This window comes from Amblyraja radiata, chromosome 5 (assembly GCF_010909765.2).
Source record: "Amblyraja radiata isolate CabotCenter1 chromosome 5, sAmbRad1.1.pri, whole genome shotgun sequence".
Classification (NCBI taxonomy): Eukaryota; Metazoa; Chordata; class Chondrichthyes; order Rajiformes; family Rajidae; genus Amblyraja; species Amblyraja radiata.
In genome coordinates this window covers 97,328,381-97,346,309 of record NC_045960.1, presented here as the reverse complement: position 1 = coordinate 97,346,309, position 17,929 = coordinate 97,328,381, and the positions used below count along the sequence as shown (strand labels likewise).

Sequence of the window (17,929 nt, the reverse complement as noted above, 5' to 3'; positions counted from 1 at the left end):
TCCCAGAGTCTTGTCAAAACTTCAAGATGCTGAAAACACTCAACATGTCAGGCAACATCTGTGGAGAGAGAAACAGAATCAACATTTCAAATCAAGGGCACTTCATCGCAACTGGAAAAATTAGAAAACTATTGTTTTAAGTTGCAGAGGGGGGAAACCAGGACAATGAGGTCTGCCAGAATGAGATGGTGGAGGGAACAAAGGGAATGTCAGTGATGGACAGAGAGCAAGTCTGGGTAATTCAAAACACAAAGTGCTGTACAAACTCAGCAGGTCAGGCAGCATGTCAGGAGTCAAGAGTGGGGAATTATCAGTGAAGCAATGGACAACGGAACAATTAATTTCTTACTTACAGAAGCATATCAGACCTGTAAACACTAGACATCTATTAGAAACCAACTGACTCCCATAGCCAAAAACACAAACACAAACATCGCAAAATAAACCCCACAAACCACCTCATCCACTTTATCCGCTGTTCCAGGTATGGACCAAGCGCAGGCTCGGCGATCGTTTCGCTGAACACCTATGCTCAGTCCACCTAAACTTACCTGATCTTCCGATTGCTCAACACTTTTAATTCCCCCTTCCATTCCCACACTGACCTTTCTGTCCTGGGCCTCCTCCATTGTCAGAGTGAGGCCCAGCCCAAATTGGAGGAACAGCACCTCATATTTCGCTTTGGTAGCTTACACCCCAGAGTATGAACATTGACTTCTCTAACTTCAAGTAACCCTTGCTACCAGCTCAAGTAACTTCTCCGACCAGCTCAAGCATCTTGACATAGATTGATTGAGATTGCAGTTCATGAATTTATAAGCAAGTAAAAGTGATAAAGCTCTACAGAACACAATGCAGAATCAGACTTTTCATCCATCGGATATCTGTAAACATCCTGTCAAATTAGTCTCAATTCTCTGCCTCTTCCCAACAGACCTTTTCACAATTGCCATTGAAATATATTTTTCAGACAAAGCATAACGTATTGGTATGTTATATTGTAAAAGCGGGAAAAGTCTTGGTATTCTGACTTATCACAGATTGGTTTCAAAATTATTTCAGATAAACAAATCATTCAATTTATGCTTTGAATTGTTGCACCTCTCTGCTCAGTAAAAACATTTAAATTGCAGTCCGTTTCAGTTCAGCTATTGATAACCAACTGTATTGTCTTACTGATAGGAAGCAACTGATGTTACAGATGAAGTTGATGGCAGTGGGATATCCTACACTGGGCGGAGGAGGGGCGTTAGGGTCAGTGGGAAATATATGCCGCCACTTGACTGGGAGAGAGTAGTAACAAAACATACCGCAAGCTCGTCAGGACATTCCTACCTTCACAGACCAGGCCTCTCAATTGTCACAGCGGCGCCCCCTGCCACACCAGCCCAGCCCATGCTGGCTCAGGAGCAAGTGGGAGATAGAAAGCAGGAAGGAAGCTGTCAAAAGGAAGAAGAAAAGTCCGAAGAAGAATGGGAAACAGGCAGTGCAAACGAGGAGGCAACGGGTCACCGCATTATTGTTTCAAAGACAGGAATTTCAAAAGACACAATAGAAGAACTGAAAGCCCTTCTGAAGGAGAGTCCTTTAGTTACCAGTCGGCAGAAAGCAAACGATAAATTGAATTCGCCCCAGAGGTTAGCAACGAAGGACTGGGATGGGAAATCCAGAGAGGCAGCTGGTAAACTACCCACTAACTCAAAAGCATATCCTGGCATCCCTGAAGCGCCGAGTGCACCGAGAACAAGTGAGCTGTCCATCAAAGACAAGCCATCAAATCATGCTGTGGAAACTCCACAGATCCAGACACAAGAGAAAGCCAACATCAAACCCTCAGCCTTGATATCATCAGCTTTACATGGTCGCACTGATAGCGGACCGGCATCAAGACATGACCCAGCCTCGAGTTCAAATGTTTTTGGTTAGTACTTCACTTGCTGACAATTGGTTAGTACTTCACTTGCTAACCATGTACGAGTACAATGCACATTGTAGATGGAGGGGCAATTGTTTGAACAATTCATTTGAATGGGATCATTAACAGAGTGAAATGGTCCAAGGGCCCTTCACTGGAGTATCATCAAACAATAGAAACAAAGAACTGCAGATGCAGGTTTATACCAAAGATAGACTCAAAGCACTGGAGTAACTGGAGTAAACCATACACTTAACATAGAAACATAGAAAATAGGTGCAGGAGTAGGCCATTCGGCCCTTCGAGCCAGCACCGCCATTCAATATGATCATGGCTGATCATTAGTAATAGTTACATGTGGAATCCTGGATTGTGGCAAAGATTTAGATATCAGAGACTGTTCTTTGGGAGTGGTGACCAAACGTGACAGGTTTTACAGAAGCATCTTAAGGGAGGAAGAGAGATGGTTAGGGATTTCAGGCAGGACCTTGGCAACTGAAGCGCTATGAAATATTGTTGGATTTATGTAATTCATTAGAATTAGAGATCTCAGAGTTGGAGAGGGAATGTCATAGAGGTTGGAAAGAGAGAGTCCATAGGTGCAAAAAATCATTGGCCCTAGTCTGCATTTACAGGTGATGACAAATTACTTTGAGCTAAAGTATTCAATCTTGGGAAATGCACCTGAAGCAGGGTTACTTAACTTCTTTAAAAAAAAAAGACAAGTAACGAGGAAATGACCTACTTAGGCTTCTTAATGTTTAGTCATTTTGAGCCCATACTTGAATGTTGTCTAATTCTCGCTACATACAAATGAAGAATGTTTCATATGTCGGGGAGTTCCAAATGAAATTGAATAATGAGCAGTCATTAGCTGATGATGGAAAGTAGGTTATTGATGAACAGCTGAAGATAGTTGGGCTTGAGACATTGCTCTGAGGACCTCCTGTTCTGTAGCGAAAGTGATTAATCAACAAATAGGACCCCCAACCTTAAATAGGTGATCTTCTATTTTTTAATTATGACCTCTTGTTTTAGATTTTCCCACAAAAGATACTCTCCATATCCACCCTGACAAGACCCTTCCACGTTTCAACTAAGCCATGTCTCACCCTTCTAACCTCCAGACAAGGAGCCTGTTAGACATTTTCTCAAGAGACAAACTGTCCATCACCGCTGAACTGCTTCAATTGCACTGATATCCTTACTTAAACAAGGAGACAATTTCTGTCCTCATATGTGGTCTTACCAATATCTATACATAACTAAAACTTTGATCTTGTTATCTTCCGGTTTGGCGGTCTTTCTATTTCCACAAAAACAGTATGCGATAGCACTATGATTTTTGGCCAGTTCACTCACCGTTCTCCTGTGCTGCAAGTCTACCAAGTTTCGTTCTGATCAGATGAATGTCGTAAAAGTTAGCGAGTTTTAAAAATCTTAAATAACGTGCTTGCACAGATCGATCTCTTCTCCTGCCAGTCAGCGGCGCGCGGATTAGTCTCTTCCCCTGTCACTCCTTGACACGGTCCGCCCTTTCCTGTGCCATCGCGTCTTTAGTGGAGCTGAGGATGGCCGGCGGAGGTTTCCATCCGGACTTTCGGAAGGACCCGAAGCAGCCCAGCCCCAAGCAGCAGCCCAGCGTCAAGCAGCCCAATGTCGGAGACGTTGCCCAGCCCAGTGTGGGAGACCCAGCCCAGCTCAGAGACGGAGACCCAGCCCAGCCTGGAGTCGGAGATGTCGCCAAGCGGAAAGCAGACGAGATGTCGCCCGCTGTGAGTCACCATCGCACCGCCAATTCCAGCCACTACCCCTATGGCCCACCTCGTTGGCTCCTCTTCCCCATCTTTTCTCCAAGCTCACTCTCCCCCACAACTCCTCGTCTCCCCCCACAACCCCCCGCCCACACACCCTCCCTCCACAAGCCCAACCTCCCACACACACCTCCCCCACACACCCCGCCGCCCACAGCCCCCTGCCCCCACAACCCCCCCGCTCTCACACCCACCGCCCACACACACCCCACCGCCTACACACACCCCTCGTCCCAACAACGGGCGAGTGGTGGAATATGGGTTGCGTTGGGGGACCAGGCCTCCCGTGTGACTGAGACGCAACGGGTTCCACTTAGTCTAGTGTTATATAACAAGAGAATATCTTTCCATGTCTTCCATTCAATGAGCAGTAGCTTTGTTAGCTTTCCTAATCACTGACTGTGCCTGCATGCTAGCCTTTTGTGAATCACACAATGAGACCCTCAGATCCTTTTGTCTCCTAGTGATCTGCAATCCCTTACTATTTAGATACCTACTTCTAGATAGACACAAAAAGCTGGAGTAACTCAGCAGGACAGGCAGCATCTCTGGAGAGAAGGAATCGCCCATTCCTTCTCTCCTCCATTCCTTCTGTCCCACTGAGTTACTCCAGCTTTTTGTGTCCATCTTCGGTTTAAACCAGCATCTGCAGTTCCTTCTTACACAGATACCTGTTTCAGTTTTGCTTCTCGTGCCAGCATGGGCTGTAAAGCAAATTATGTTATGCTGAAAGTGGACTGTGTTATGCTGAGGCTATTAGAAGCATTACACAAAGTTCTTTAAATGTCTATTATTTCATATTGAAAAGTCAGGGCCTGTAAAGAGTGATGTCCCCTTAAGTACTGCAATGCATCAAGAATGCCCAAAGGGTCTTCACATTACCCAAGTATGGATATCATTTGGATTTTTATCCTTTTACAGGAAGCATCGAAGAAAGTGTTCTGACCACCAGTTCAACTCCTTCACAGATAGGCTTTACGATTGAGCAAGTGAAACAGCAGATCACAAGAGAAGATATACGGTTCATTCGCTTTGAAGCAAGTGATCTTAATGGAATTTCAAGATCAAAGACAATACCAGCTCGATTTTTTCAGGTACGATGTTTTATTTGCCATTGAATGGATTTTAGGGCAGCACGGTGGTGCAGTTGGAGAATTGCTGCATTACAGCGCAAGAAACCCAGGTTCGGTCCTGACTATGGGTGCTATCATTGTGAGCAATTTTGGGCACCAGATCTGAGGAAGGATGAGTTGGCTCTGGAGAGAGGTTTACAAGAAGGATCCCAGGAATGAGTGAGTTAACATATGATGAGCTTTTGATGACACTAGGCCTGTACTTGGTGGAGTTTAGATGAATGAGGGGGGACCTTCTTCTTCTTCCGTGTGGCGTGCACAGCCTAAAGTTGTAGGACAACTTGTTCTATTTGATCTTCTGCTTGTGCACGTCGAGTTGATTGCATTAGTCGAAACAGGGCGGACCACGTGAAGGTTGCAATCTTCCACCCCAGGGAGGACCTCATTGAAACGTACTGAATAGTGAAAGGCTTGGTCAGAGTGGATGTGGAGAGGATGTTCCCACTAGTGGGAGAGTCTAGTTATAGCCTCAGAATTAAAGGATGATCCTTTAGGAAGGAGATGAGGAGGAATTTCTTTAGTCGCAGGGCGGTGAATCTGTGGAATTCTTTGCCACAGAAGGTTGTGGAGACCTAGTCAATGGATATTTTTAAAGTTGAGATAGATAGATTCTTGATTAGTACGGGTGTCAGGGGTTATGGGGAGAAGGCAGGAGCATGGGGTTAGGAGGGAGATGATTGAATGGCAGAGCAGACTTGATGGGCCGAATGGCCTAATTCTGCTCCCATCACAGAGACAAGAAAGCTGTGAAAAAGTTACAATTAATTGATTCAACAATGGGTTTGTTCGGTGTTGTAAATGCAATGGAAAAATCAAAGATTCATTTCACATGGCGTTTGAAACATTTGTTCAGAAGGGCTTCTGAGGGCTTTAATGGGTTTTCCGCTGATCACGTGGGCAACTGATGGCTGGAATATGGGACCAAGAAGTACAATAAAAATGGCAGTGCAGGTTCGAAGGGCCGAATGGCCTACTCCTGCACCTATTTTCTATGCTTTCTATCACATGACCTATAAGTAGAGTTTGTACATTCTCCCTGTGACCTCGTGGGTTTTCTCCGGGTGCTCTGGTTTACTCCCAGTCCAAAGACATATTGGTACAACAGTTAATTGGCTTCTGTAAATTGTCCCTAGTGTACATGTGACAATAAACTAAACTGAACTGGGATAGTGCTCGTGTAAGTGTTGATCACTGGTTGGCACAGACTCGGTGGGATGAAGGGCCTGTTTCCACGCTGTATCTCTAAAGTAAAATCTAAAGATTCTAGTTTAATAAAGATTCTATCTATCTATCTATCTATCTATCTATCTATCTATCTATCTATCTATCTATCTATCTATCTATCTATCTATCTATCTATCTATCTAAAGACTTATTGAAATACTGAATGAAGAAATCAACTCTGTCAAATATGAGCTAAAACTGTTCTGTCATTTTCATATTACACTGATGGAATGCTCCTATTTAAGTGACAAATGTAAACGGTGGTTTAACTTTGTGTTGGATCAACACAATTAACAATTTTACTTTGTGCTAAACTGGCAACATAAAGACACAGACTGATTACAAACGTTAAATGTTTTGGAATTATGAATGAGAATCATGAAGATTAACATAGTCAAACTCTGTGCTTCGTCCGCAGGAGAAAGTGCTCCATGGGGTACCCATGCCCAGAAGTTACCTGGAGCTGATTTTGAGCCCAAAGGAAAATGCAGCAGGTCATCCCGGTTGCAATGGTGAAGACATCCTCTTGATGCCCGACATTTCGACCTTCAGGGTGCTCCCGTGGGTGGAGAAGACGGCGAGTGTGATTTGCGATTGGTGCTCGGCCACAGGTTGTCCCCTGCCCACTTCCCCCAGGCAGGTGGCCAAGGTGCAGCTGCGCCATCTTAGCGCCCTTGGCCTCGCCTTGCGTTCCTCCTTCACCTACCAGTTCTGCCTCGACACCTTCGCCCAGGCGTTGAATACTCCGGCAGCTCTCCCGGCCGCCACCCTCCTCAACAACCACCACCAGAGTTTCGCGCAGGAGTTGATGGAGGGGATGTACGGCGCTGGGGTGGACGTGGAGAGCTTCTCCTCATCGCGGCGGCCTGGGCAAATGGAGGTGGCGCTGCGAGCCGAGTCGGGGCTGGGCGCGGCGGACAACGCCTTCGCCTTCAGGACGGGGCTGAAGGAGCTGGCAAGGAAACACCAGCACAACGCCAGCTTCTTCTCACCCCTGAGCTACGGCAACCTGGGCACTCTCTCCCACAGCCTGTGGGAGGCGGGCGGCAGGTGTAACCTCTTCGGCCGGGCCGGGGAAGATGGCGATGGCGAGGGGCTGTCGGGCGAGGCCAGGGCATGGCGGGCCGGCCTGCTGCTCCACGCCGCCGCCCTCAGCTGCCTGGCGGCGCCGGGCGACGCCTGCCGCCGGCGGTACAGCACGGGGAAAGGCCAAGGGACCACCCGCGGCTCCGACCACACCAGCTGGGCCTTCAACGGAGATGGAAGAAGAGGAGCCTGCCTGGAGAACCGGCTGGGCTCGGCGGCCGCCAACCCCTACCTTGTGCTCGCCGCCACCGTGGCGGCCGGGTTGGGCGGGCTGAGGGGCGGGTTGACCGAGGACGGAGCACAGGCGGCGAAGGTCTGCACCATCCCAGAGCGGCTGGAGGATGCCCTCGATGCACTGGAGAGCGACAGCTGCATCCAGAGGGCACTGGGGGAAGCCTTCACCCAACACTTCATAGCTGTCAAACGCTACGAACTGGCGACACAGGCACCAGATGGTGAGGCCGACAAGTACTTGGAGTATTTCATCTAGCAAAACATTTACAAATGGCAGAGATTATTCATTCCATGTGCAACAGACCATTTACAGGATGTGTCATATAATGTGAAACACATTGTATCACATCCAGATTGCAGGCTGCATATAAATATTTCAAAGGTCAGTAAGCCCTCATTTTTCACGGATCTCTATAGAAACATAGAAAATAGGTGCAGGGGTAGGCTATTCGGCCCTTCGGGCCAGCACCGACATTCAATATGATTATGGATCATCCAAAATCAGTACCCTGTTCCTACTTTCTCCCCATATAGCACCCCTATTTAATATGATCATGGCTGATCATTCAAAATCATTTCCCTGTTCCTGCTTTCTCCCCATATCCCTTGATTCTGTTACCCCTAAGTGCTATATCTAACTCTCCCTTGAATACATCTTTAAAACAGATCTTGGTTATAGTGGACTGATCTACCTTCAATGCCAGGCCGGGCTGCCGACGCCACCCTGGGCCCGTGTCACCTATCCACCCGCAACTGCCATCGTGCCGTTTCCGTCTCCCTGGCCACGTCTGCTGCCACCGCCACTCAGGTTGCACCTGCCACATGCATCCCTTGCCTGAACTCTGGCCGTGACCGATGACTCTGCTGATCCGCGTCTCTCCCCAAGTTGCCAGAAGGTTGGGGTTGGCAACTCATCTGGATTCCAGGCCCAGTTCCAGGCGGAAAGTCTGAAGAAAGGTCTCGACCCAACTCTTCTATCAGAAGTTAAGTCCTCGTATTCTCAGTTGGCATACAGATGAAGTAAATGTGATGTACAAATAATTTAATGCGATATCTGAGAACTTGGCTTACTTGAGAAATAAATCTTTCTTCTGATTCTGTGTATGGGTAATTTGACATGATGCAATCTTTTAATGAAAATTGACATGTTAAAGAAATTGGGAGGGGAACATTATCTATTATAATATAAAACTCTGATCTTGGATGTTTCCGTATTTATTTATTTGTTTGTTAGTTTGCTTGTCTCTTTTTCTTTGATTCACATCTCCTCGAAAACCAGACGCGTAAACGGTGAATATTTTACATATTCCGGTAGAGATTTACCTCATGATCTCGTAAATCATCTCATCTGAAAAACTGATTCATTATTTCCCGAGCTTTTTACTAAAATTGTTCACCAATCTGAGACCTTTTTTGCAGTTAATGAGCTGAAGCGAGCTGATGACGTCACAATGGCTCTGCTCCTCGCAGCCACCAGCGCAGAGTTTTCAATGCACAGCCTGCTGGCCATTATTATCCACGAGCTGCGCGTTACGTAACCCCCCCCCCCCAACTCGCAGTAGACCGTCCTCAGATTGATCCCTCGAGTCTCTGCCGCCCGCTCGCCGTGGGCCCCGCAGCCCGCTCGCCATGAATCCAGCAGCCCGCTCCCCTTGGGTCCAGCAGCACGCTTGCCGTGGGCCCAGCACCCTGCTCCTCGCACTCGGCCGGCTGTCACGCGGGTGGGTCGGCTTCCCCCGAGCGGCCAGCCCTACGCTGCTTTTGACCGTCCTCAGATCGCGCCCGCCCGTGGCCTCCCTCAGATCTCCCCCGCCCGCTCGCTCGCCAGCCCGGCTCCCCTCCTCCTCTCCCCCCCTCCTCCTCTCCCCCCGTCTTCCTCTCCCCCCTCCTCCTCTCCCCCCCTCCTCCTCTCCCCCCTCCTCATGTCCCCCCTCCTCCTCTCCCCCTTCCCTCTCCCCTCTCCTCCCGCTCTACCCCCTCCTCTCTTCTCCCTGCCCCTTTCTCCCCCTTCCTCTCTCCCCCCTCCTCTCTCTCCTCCCTCCTCTCTCCCCCTCCTCTCTCCACCCTCCCCTCCCCCCCTTTCTCCCCCTCCTCACTCCCCCCTTCCCCCCCTCATTCCCCTTTCCCCTCCCCTCCCCCTTTCTCCCCCTCCTCTCTCCCCCCTCGTTCCCCTTCCCCCTCCTCTCTCCCCCCTTCCCCCCTAATTGCCCTTCCCCCTCTCTCCCCCCTCCTCTCTCCCCCTCCCCCCTCTCCTCCCCTACCCCCCCCCCCCCCCTCCACCCTCCCCCTCTCCCTTTCCACCTCCCTCCCCCTCCCTCTCCCCCCCCCGTGTATGTGGGGGGTGGTTAGTGTGTATGTGACACCGCAGGCCGCCCCCCCTACCCCCGCAGGGGACGGGACCCAACGGGTTACCCTTGGTCTAGTTTTCTTTAGAAATATGCACTATCTGATATTTATTTCTGTTTGAAATAAGTAAAGATTTATTCTTGTGCTTTTACTTCAATAGATACTGGGTCACACTTAATTCTGAAAACGATAGTTTTTGAGTGTGAATAAAAACACACAAAGCAGTGATGTGTTTCTCATATGACATAGACTTGGAGTCATCTCATCTGTAAGCCAGTTAAGTGATGTTGTGGTCTGTCCAGAGCACCTCCTCAGGCACGCCTATAAACTTGCTTAGGAAGATGGATTATGTCTCAAGGACTCAAAAAGTGAGTCCTTGAGACAGCATTAGGCCAGTGAAGGGCAAATGATCTGAACCCTAGTGTTAGCATATTATTGAAATAAATGATCTGTGCAGAGGGCTCTCAAGTTTCATATATAGGTCCCGCTGGCATTGTCATAAGGATAGACACAAAATACTGGAGTAACTCAGCGGGGCAGGCAGCATCTCTGGAAAGAAGGAATGGGTGACGTTTCGGGTTGAGGATATCATTGTAGGTTGGATTAGCAGATGGGATGGAAAGGAAATCACAACGTTATTAGGCAAGAGCTAGGGAAAATACATTGGGAGTGGCTGTTATTGGGGAAGTATACATCTGATATTGGTTAAGGTAAACTGTTCAGAATTCAGGAGCAACATGCTCCAGTAAAGAGGGGTGGGGGGAGGGGAGGGGGGAGGGGGGGGGGGGGAGATAAGGATGGCAAAGTAAGGGAACCTTGAATAATCAGAGAGCTTACATTTAGTTAAAAAGAAAAAGGAAGCATCTCAAAAGGTTAGGAAGAAATCAGACAGGGTCTTTGAGGAATATAAAGCAAGCAAGCAAGAAATCAGAAGAGACCATGAAATGAAATTTGGCAAGTTGTATTGCAAAAAATCCTAAGGTTTTTTATACCCATATTAAAAACAAGAGGTACATAACTGGGGAGAAGATAAAGGAGGGCATTTATGCTTGGATTCAGAGGATGTAGGCAAAGTACTAAATGAATGGAGGATAGTGAGATCAAAGTGATATATATTAGGGCAGTTTAATGTCAAGAAAGAGGTGATGCTGGGTCCACTGAAGAACACTAAGGTGGATAAATCCCCAGGGCCTAATGTAAGGGGAAAGTATACAGTTGGTGTCAATACCCTTAATAACATTGTAGTACAGAGGGATATGGGCCCAAGTCATTAGTTCTTAAAAGTGCAAACCCTTTCTGGTTGTAGATAAAATGGTAAAGAAGGTATTTGATCTGCTTGCCAGCATCAATTGGAGCACTGAGTATAAGTCAAGAAGTCATGTTGCAGCTTTATAAAATTTGGTTATAAATTTGGTTAGGCTACTATATTGAATTCTGGTCGCCTCATTACAGGAAGGATGTCGAAGTTTTGGAGAAGGTGCAGAAAAGAGGTTTACCAGGATGATGCCTAGATTGGAGAGTATTAGTTATATAGATTGGACAAACTTGATTCTTTTCTATGAATGCACAAAAAATGTCCAGCTCTACCAAATGATGTGAGCCCTCCATTGCTCCTCTGGCGTCCAATGTATCACACATTTCTCCATCAGAAAGATTAAAGATGGCAAATTCTATGCCCTTTCCTAACCATGCCACATCAACTTTCAAAGCAGCGGTGTGAAATCACAGATAACAGTAGTTGAACTGAACATAGTAAGATTGGAGAGAACTACAACCTACCAGATGACCTTTATAATATGAGGGTGGGAACGGTGTGCACGTAATCGCTCATCGTAACTCCTCATAAAATAAAGATCAAACTTCAAACTGGTAAGTTCTCGTTTAATCTTACTATTTTACTTTGGAGTCACATGTGACTACGTGAGGATTTTAAAGCTCTGTGATTTCAAGCCGTGGAAACGAGTCTACAAAAGCACAACTGCATCAGTTGACCACAGATAAGAGAAACATTCACAAGGCATACAGACATGACATAGATTTAAAACATGCTGATGCTTTTAAAATGAACAAATAATAATGATAGTAACCCCTCTCATCCGGGAGGAAACTATAAAATAGAACCTAAGATAGAGTTGGCAAATACCCCCGGTCTGGCAATGGGTTACTTATAAAATGTTTGGAAGTTTGTTTGTTAGACCATCCTGCAGCCACTAGGATGTGGTCCAGCAGAACGTACATAACCCTTGCAACTGATGTTGTGGCAGCCTTGGTGGAGTGAGATTAGAAAATATTAGAATCTACTCCTGCCTGAGCCAAAATCCCATTTTAATCACCTGGAGATGGTCTGAACTGATACCTTCTTATGAGGATTTTTGTAACTAACAAACATTGCTAGTATCAGAGCCTCTAATGCTCTAGGTGACCGTAGGTCCATGGGGTATGCCGTGAGAATTAGTTTGAGACCTGACGCCCCTGAGCTGGTCTGCCTAACTAAATCATAAACATAAAATATTATATTATTTGCAGATGTAACCATCCTGTCCAGTTGCAATTTATGTTGTGACTGGACCTGTTGCGCTAAGACCAGCGCCATGAGGATAGCTACCTTTAGAGAGCCGGGCCAAAGATGAGGATGTAGCTGGAGCCCCCTGGTAAAGTAGTGTTAACACAAAGTCAATATCCCATACTTCCATGTACTTGGGCCTGGGAGAACTTGTGTTAAAGATATCCTTTATAAACTGGATATCAGTGGGTGAGACCCGACAGAGTGGGTCCCGCTCGCTGCAGCAAATATGATGAGAAGGCACATTTGGCACAGTAAATGCCACTATAACTTAATTTATTGTCAAAGACCCATTTGAAAATGAACTCCAAGACGTCAGTTGTCTGTGCCGTATTATATGTAATATTAGCATTTAAACAAAAATCTTCACATCTCCTGAAAAGGAAATGTACTGCTTTTCTGGTGCTATCCCTGCACTCTGCAGTGAGCACATACATGGATCGGTCTGACAACCCGAGCCGCAGGAGCAGTCTACTCAGAATCTGCAAGTCAATAATTTGATTTTATCATGCAGAGGCAGGTTTTCCGAGCCACAGGCTGAACCAGCAAAGTTTTATGTTTAGAATAACCATATTAGGTTGTATTATTATTCCCGACAAAAGTGGGAACCATGGCTGCATAGGCCAGTCAGACAGTTCGAAAACCTGAAGCAGGATTTTGCTGACTTTATTGCAAGACCCGACTGATGAGGCAAAAATGGAGGAAAAACATAAAAGAACATTCCTCCTCCGTGTAGCGAGAATGAATCTCTCGCCACTGTATGCCCCATATTTTTGCAACCGGTGAATGAGCCTGGATGCAAACATATCGATATTTGGTGTTCCATCGAGCCATAATTTCATAAAATACTTTGTGATCCAACACCCATTCTGTGTTGTCATTGATTTTATGTGATGATACACCAGCGCCAAATGAGATAAGGTAAATTATTACAGGATACTATGACTTGATTGCACCCATGTGACTAGCATATGCCACCACCATAGTGCATCAACTTGGAGTTGAGCATGCAGATTATGCATAATCGCACAATAACCCTTTAACCCATAGCATGCACCTAGTGTCTATAGGTAGTTGATACCAATAACTGAAGAATTGGTAACTCATGCAAATCTCATTCACCTCCGAACTAGAGATGGCATTCGTAATTTTCCATCTTTAAGCACTAATATCAGTTTGTGATATGACTGAAAATTTACTAACCAAAACTACTGGAGCAATGCTGAGTACTGTTCGTCCACCATTGTGACTTTGGTAGCTTCAGCTGGTAATAGCATATGTCTGTTAACAATGACCTACATGGCACTTGAGAGGTTTCTAGTTTGCACGATGTAAGTTCTGATCATGCAAAAGCCCCACTTGCACAGCTGAATCACAGCCACTATAATGCCAATTACACTTGATGAATAGAAAGCTGCTTTATAACAACAAGGTTGTTACAGGCTTCTATTAATTCCTATCTCTTGCCCCAGGGTGGAGTCACAGGCAAATTAATAGTTAATCGTAAATCCCAATAATCAATAAGTCTAGTTGGTATCAACTTAAATTTAACTGGATGGATGAGGAACCACAATTTCTCAAATATAGTTTGAGGCTGAAACAGTTAATTTTAGCAAAATACAGCGTTAAAATATCATCCAGACAAGACATAACAAGTGTTTTGAGCTCTGAGCAGTCCAAGCACCGATTTTAGTAATTTGGTAAATAACTTGGGAGCTGAAGTTAGCCCATTTTGCAATGCTTTAACTGTTATCATTGCCCCATCCAGATAAATGTCAAATGTCTCCGGTGATCCCTGTGAATGGGAACTGAATAGAATGTATCTTTGAGATCGAAGCATGCCATAAAGATCCTATGGAAATCAGTTGTTAGTCAGTAACGAAGTTTCCTATTCTGAAAAGTTTATACTGCACATGCGAGTTAAACAACATTCTCCATCTTTCACAATTAACAGTCCACACCTGCCATAATTACTTGCCTGCCTTGAACGACAACTCTGGCCCGATTTCGGAGCCTGTCTTGAAAGGCAATCCTGGCCATAATACTGAGCCTGCCTCAAAAGACAACTCTGGCCATAATTCTGAGCCTGCCTCGAAAGACAACTCTGGCCATATTTCCGAGCCTGTCTCGAAAGGCAATCCTGGCCATAATACTGAGCCGGCCTCGAAAGACAACTCTGGCCCCAATTCCAAGCCAGCTTGGAACCCAAGTATTGTGCAGTTTAACATGGTTAGATGCCACTAAGTAGATGCCACTAATGCCACATTTGTGTGTTGTAAGGCCACTAGGGACCCTTCCATCCTTATCAAGGGGAGTGCTAACCTTCTCTCCTTTCATACAACACATAAACTAATCACATGTTATCATTATTATTTGTACAAAAAACAAGTGTGAATATTGTGAGTGGTCCACATACCCCATGTTTCGTGAGTGCCAGACCCACCTACCTGCATGGTTACCTTGGTTGAAGAGTAGGACTGGTAGGGTGAGCGGATTCCATATTTTTCCTGAGACCGACTTGGGCCTTGGCTTGAAAGGCCTCTGCCCAGCTTTCACGCTGCCACCAGCTTCAGTGAACCGCTTACTGCCGATGGAGGCGTGGGGTGTGTTGTCGCCGAAACGATGAAGCTTTGCTCGTCGATTGGTCCGACAGCTTTTGCTTCCTCATCCAGGTCTTACCTGTTGAGTAGGTCTTACCCGAAGAGAAGATTCGGCGGCTCCTTTAATGTCATGCCTGATAGCACTGTTCACTGCCGGCACTTGTAGCGTGAGGGGAACTCTGGCCCCTTCCGGGTATTCTGCCAACGGCTGGTAACCAACTCTTCTGGCAGCAACACCTTAGTTGCGAGGATTCCCTTGAAGCCATACGCATGTGCTCCAGTATGTTCCACGGACATACTTTACAATTTGAAGTCAGTTACACACTGACCACTCGCACTCCCCTCCACAGAGAGGGAGATTCTGAAACAGGTGCTGCCGCAGGCCCCTGAGGATACCTGCGCTGATATGGCCCCTCCTACGGACCTATGCCAGGATGGAACATCACATTTGTGGGATAAACGCCCGAGGGCGCTATCCATACTTCATTTTTTCCGTTGCTCATGAGTCAGAAAACTGACCCCGAATGCTCCCCTCCTCAGAGAGGGAGACATTGTGCAGCCCTGTAACAGGTGCCGCTGCCGCGGGCTCCCGAGGAGACCCAGGCTGATAGCTCCCTCCTTTGGAGCATATCATTGTGGAGCAACCTCTCCATCAGGTGCTCCATGTGGGTTAGACGTCCGAAGACACTACCCATTAAAGGAGGGGAATCCTCCTGGCCTGACTCGCCCGAGTCCAAAGGCCTGACTGACTTATTGTTGGTTTCACCCCTTTTCATGGGCACCACAACGGTCTGGGTGCCGGTAACCGCACTGTCAGCGACTCTGGTGGCGATACTGACGTCTCCTGGATTTATCCCCTCCATGGGAACCACAGCGGTCTGGGAGCTGCAGACCGTATGTCAGCGACTGGGCTAGCGAACTCGACGGCCGCCGGCTACACGCGCTTCCGCAGTCCGGACTGAGGTCTCCCCACGGCCCATAACCGGTTTCCCCGCGTCCTGTCCGGACTTTCCCCGTGAAAATATCCAGCAGGAAACCTCTGTAAAAAGAGGTTCCTGCAAGAAAAAACAGAACCTGGTAAGAAATACAAATTTTACCTGCAGGGTTAATCTTGCTCTGCTCTTCTGTAAAAACCTGCGCCTCCATAAAAATGAACATTGAATTCTCCCAATTGTGTTAGTCCTTGCTGTCTCCTCCTCTTCCTCAGCCCTCCTGCTGTCTCCTCCCATCCCCCAGCCTTCGGGCTCCTCCTCCTTTTTCCTTTCTTTTCCCCGCCCCCCCACCCCCCATCAGTCTGAAGAAGGGTTTCGGCCTGAAACGTTGCCTATTTCCTTCGCTCCATAGATGCTGCTGCACCCGCTGAGTTTCTCCAGCTTTTTTGTGTACCTAGGGTTAAACTTACCGTTGGCAGGAGCAACGCGCCTGCCAGTCAGTCGTTGCGCAATGCATCTGCGTAATGACGCGCATGCGTTCTGACGGCCTTCTTCACGTAGTCACTCACGTGACTCCGAAGTAAAATATAATTGTTTTTCACACATCCAATACTTCCTATACAATTTCTTGAATGATGTTGGTTCCCATCCTACTTTACATTCTGCACAAAAGTGTATGTTAATGACAGCCTGACTGTCCATGTCACCCCTGAAATATTGCCCCTGGGCTGTCAGACTCCTTGTACAATAGGAAGTCATGTGTGCAAATCTGATTAGTCAGACAATGGGATTGATGTTACTGCAAGCTCTATACCCGCGCCACCATCCCTGCCCATTGCCTCGGGCTGAACCAGACTGGTTGCAGTCTCAAAACGAAATGTTGGAAGAACTCAACTGGTCAAGGAGCATCAGTGGAAAGTGAAACAGTCAACTATCCGGTTCTGTGAACCTGCGTCTGAACTAGGAAAGAGGTAGATACAAGTAGGTTTTCAGTGGGAGGGAAGGTGTTGGAGGAATGTGGAACAAATGGAGTGGTTTAGTTTATTAATGTCATGTGTACCGAGTTACAGTGAAAAGCTTTTTTGTTGCATGCTATCCAGTCAGTGAAAATGCTACACATGATTACAATCAAGCCGTCCACAGTATGCAGATAAGGTATAACGTTTAGTGCAAGATAATGCATAGTAACGTGCGGTAAAAGATAGTTTGAGTGTCTCCAATAAGGAAGATGTGAGGTCAGGACTGTTGTCTAGATGGTGAGAGGGTGGTTCAGTTGCCTGATAACAGCTGGGAAGTAACTTCCCAAATCTGGAGGTATGCATTTTTAAACTTCTATACCTCATGCCTAAGGGGAGAGGGGAGAAGAAGGAGTGACCAGAGTGAAACTGGCCCTTTATTATGCTGGTGGCCTTCCCGAGGCAACGTGAAGTGTTTATGGAGTCCATGAAAGGGTAGCAATGTTACAACATTTTGAGATTTTAAAAATCAAGTCTTTAATTTATCCCATCAGATAAAGCATAAAAAGAGGTTTAATTTGACACCTAATTCACTTTCATATCTTCAGTATTATAAAGATTATGGCCATTTTCATACTCGGAAATTGGCATCTTGTTCCCTATTGCTTTTTCATTGACTTAACACAAAAGCTGTGATCGAGAACATTTAAAAGCCGATAACTTTCTTAAAATTTAAGAGAACTGAAAGAAATTTTCAGTTATTATAGATTGAAGCATTCTGAAACAAATATGAAACAATCTTACTTAGATGACTTGAAATTAAAGCATATAATTAGTTAGTTACCTAATTGTAACTAATTACAAAATTCAATTACTAGATCTAGACATCTATCCATTTCTTAAGAATAGATTAACATTTTTAAATAGCCTAAGTGTCCAGATAACATTCACACAAGAATTCAGAATATAACATAATTTTTAAATCTTATTGTCATGGGGTTATAGGCCAAATGGAAGGAATTTAATGTTTAATACTGTAAATTAAATCAGCTTGCGAGTGGGTTTTACTGGAACGGGACCATTTAGAACGTTGAGGTTGCGGTGAATTTATACCCCCATATCTGCA

At 46.2% G+C, this 17,929-nt stretch overlaps 1 protein-coding gene and 1 non-coding gene across 2 annotated transcripts; one reads left to right on the top strand and one right to left on the bottom strand.

Moving 5' to 3' along the window:
• Positions 1 to 1,199: 1,199 nt before the first annotated feature.
• Positions 1,200 to 7,829, top strand: lgsn (lengsin, lens protein with glutamine synthetase domain). Its single transcript, XM_033021868.1, has 3 exons — positions 1,200 to 1,921; positions 4,651 to 4,823; positions 6,505 to 7,829. Exons 1-3 carry the CDS (start codon positions 1,270 to 1,272, stop codon positions 7,660 to 7,662), a joined length of 1,983 nt encoding a protein of 660 aa, XP_032877759.1. The 5' UTR covers positions 1,200 to 1,269; the 3' UTR covers positions 7,663 to 7,829.
• A 6,702-nt stretch (positions 7,830 to 14,531) lies between these two features.
• On the bottom strand, positions 14,532 to 14,659 carry LOC116973896. Its single transcript, XR_004412178.1, has one exon. It is a non-coding gene; the product is annotated as a U6atac minor spliceosomal RNA (small nuclear RNA).
• Positions 14,660 to 17,929: the final 3,270 nt, after the last annotated feature.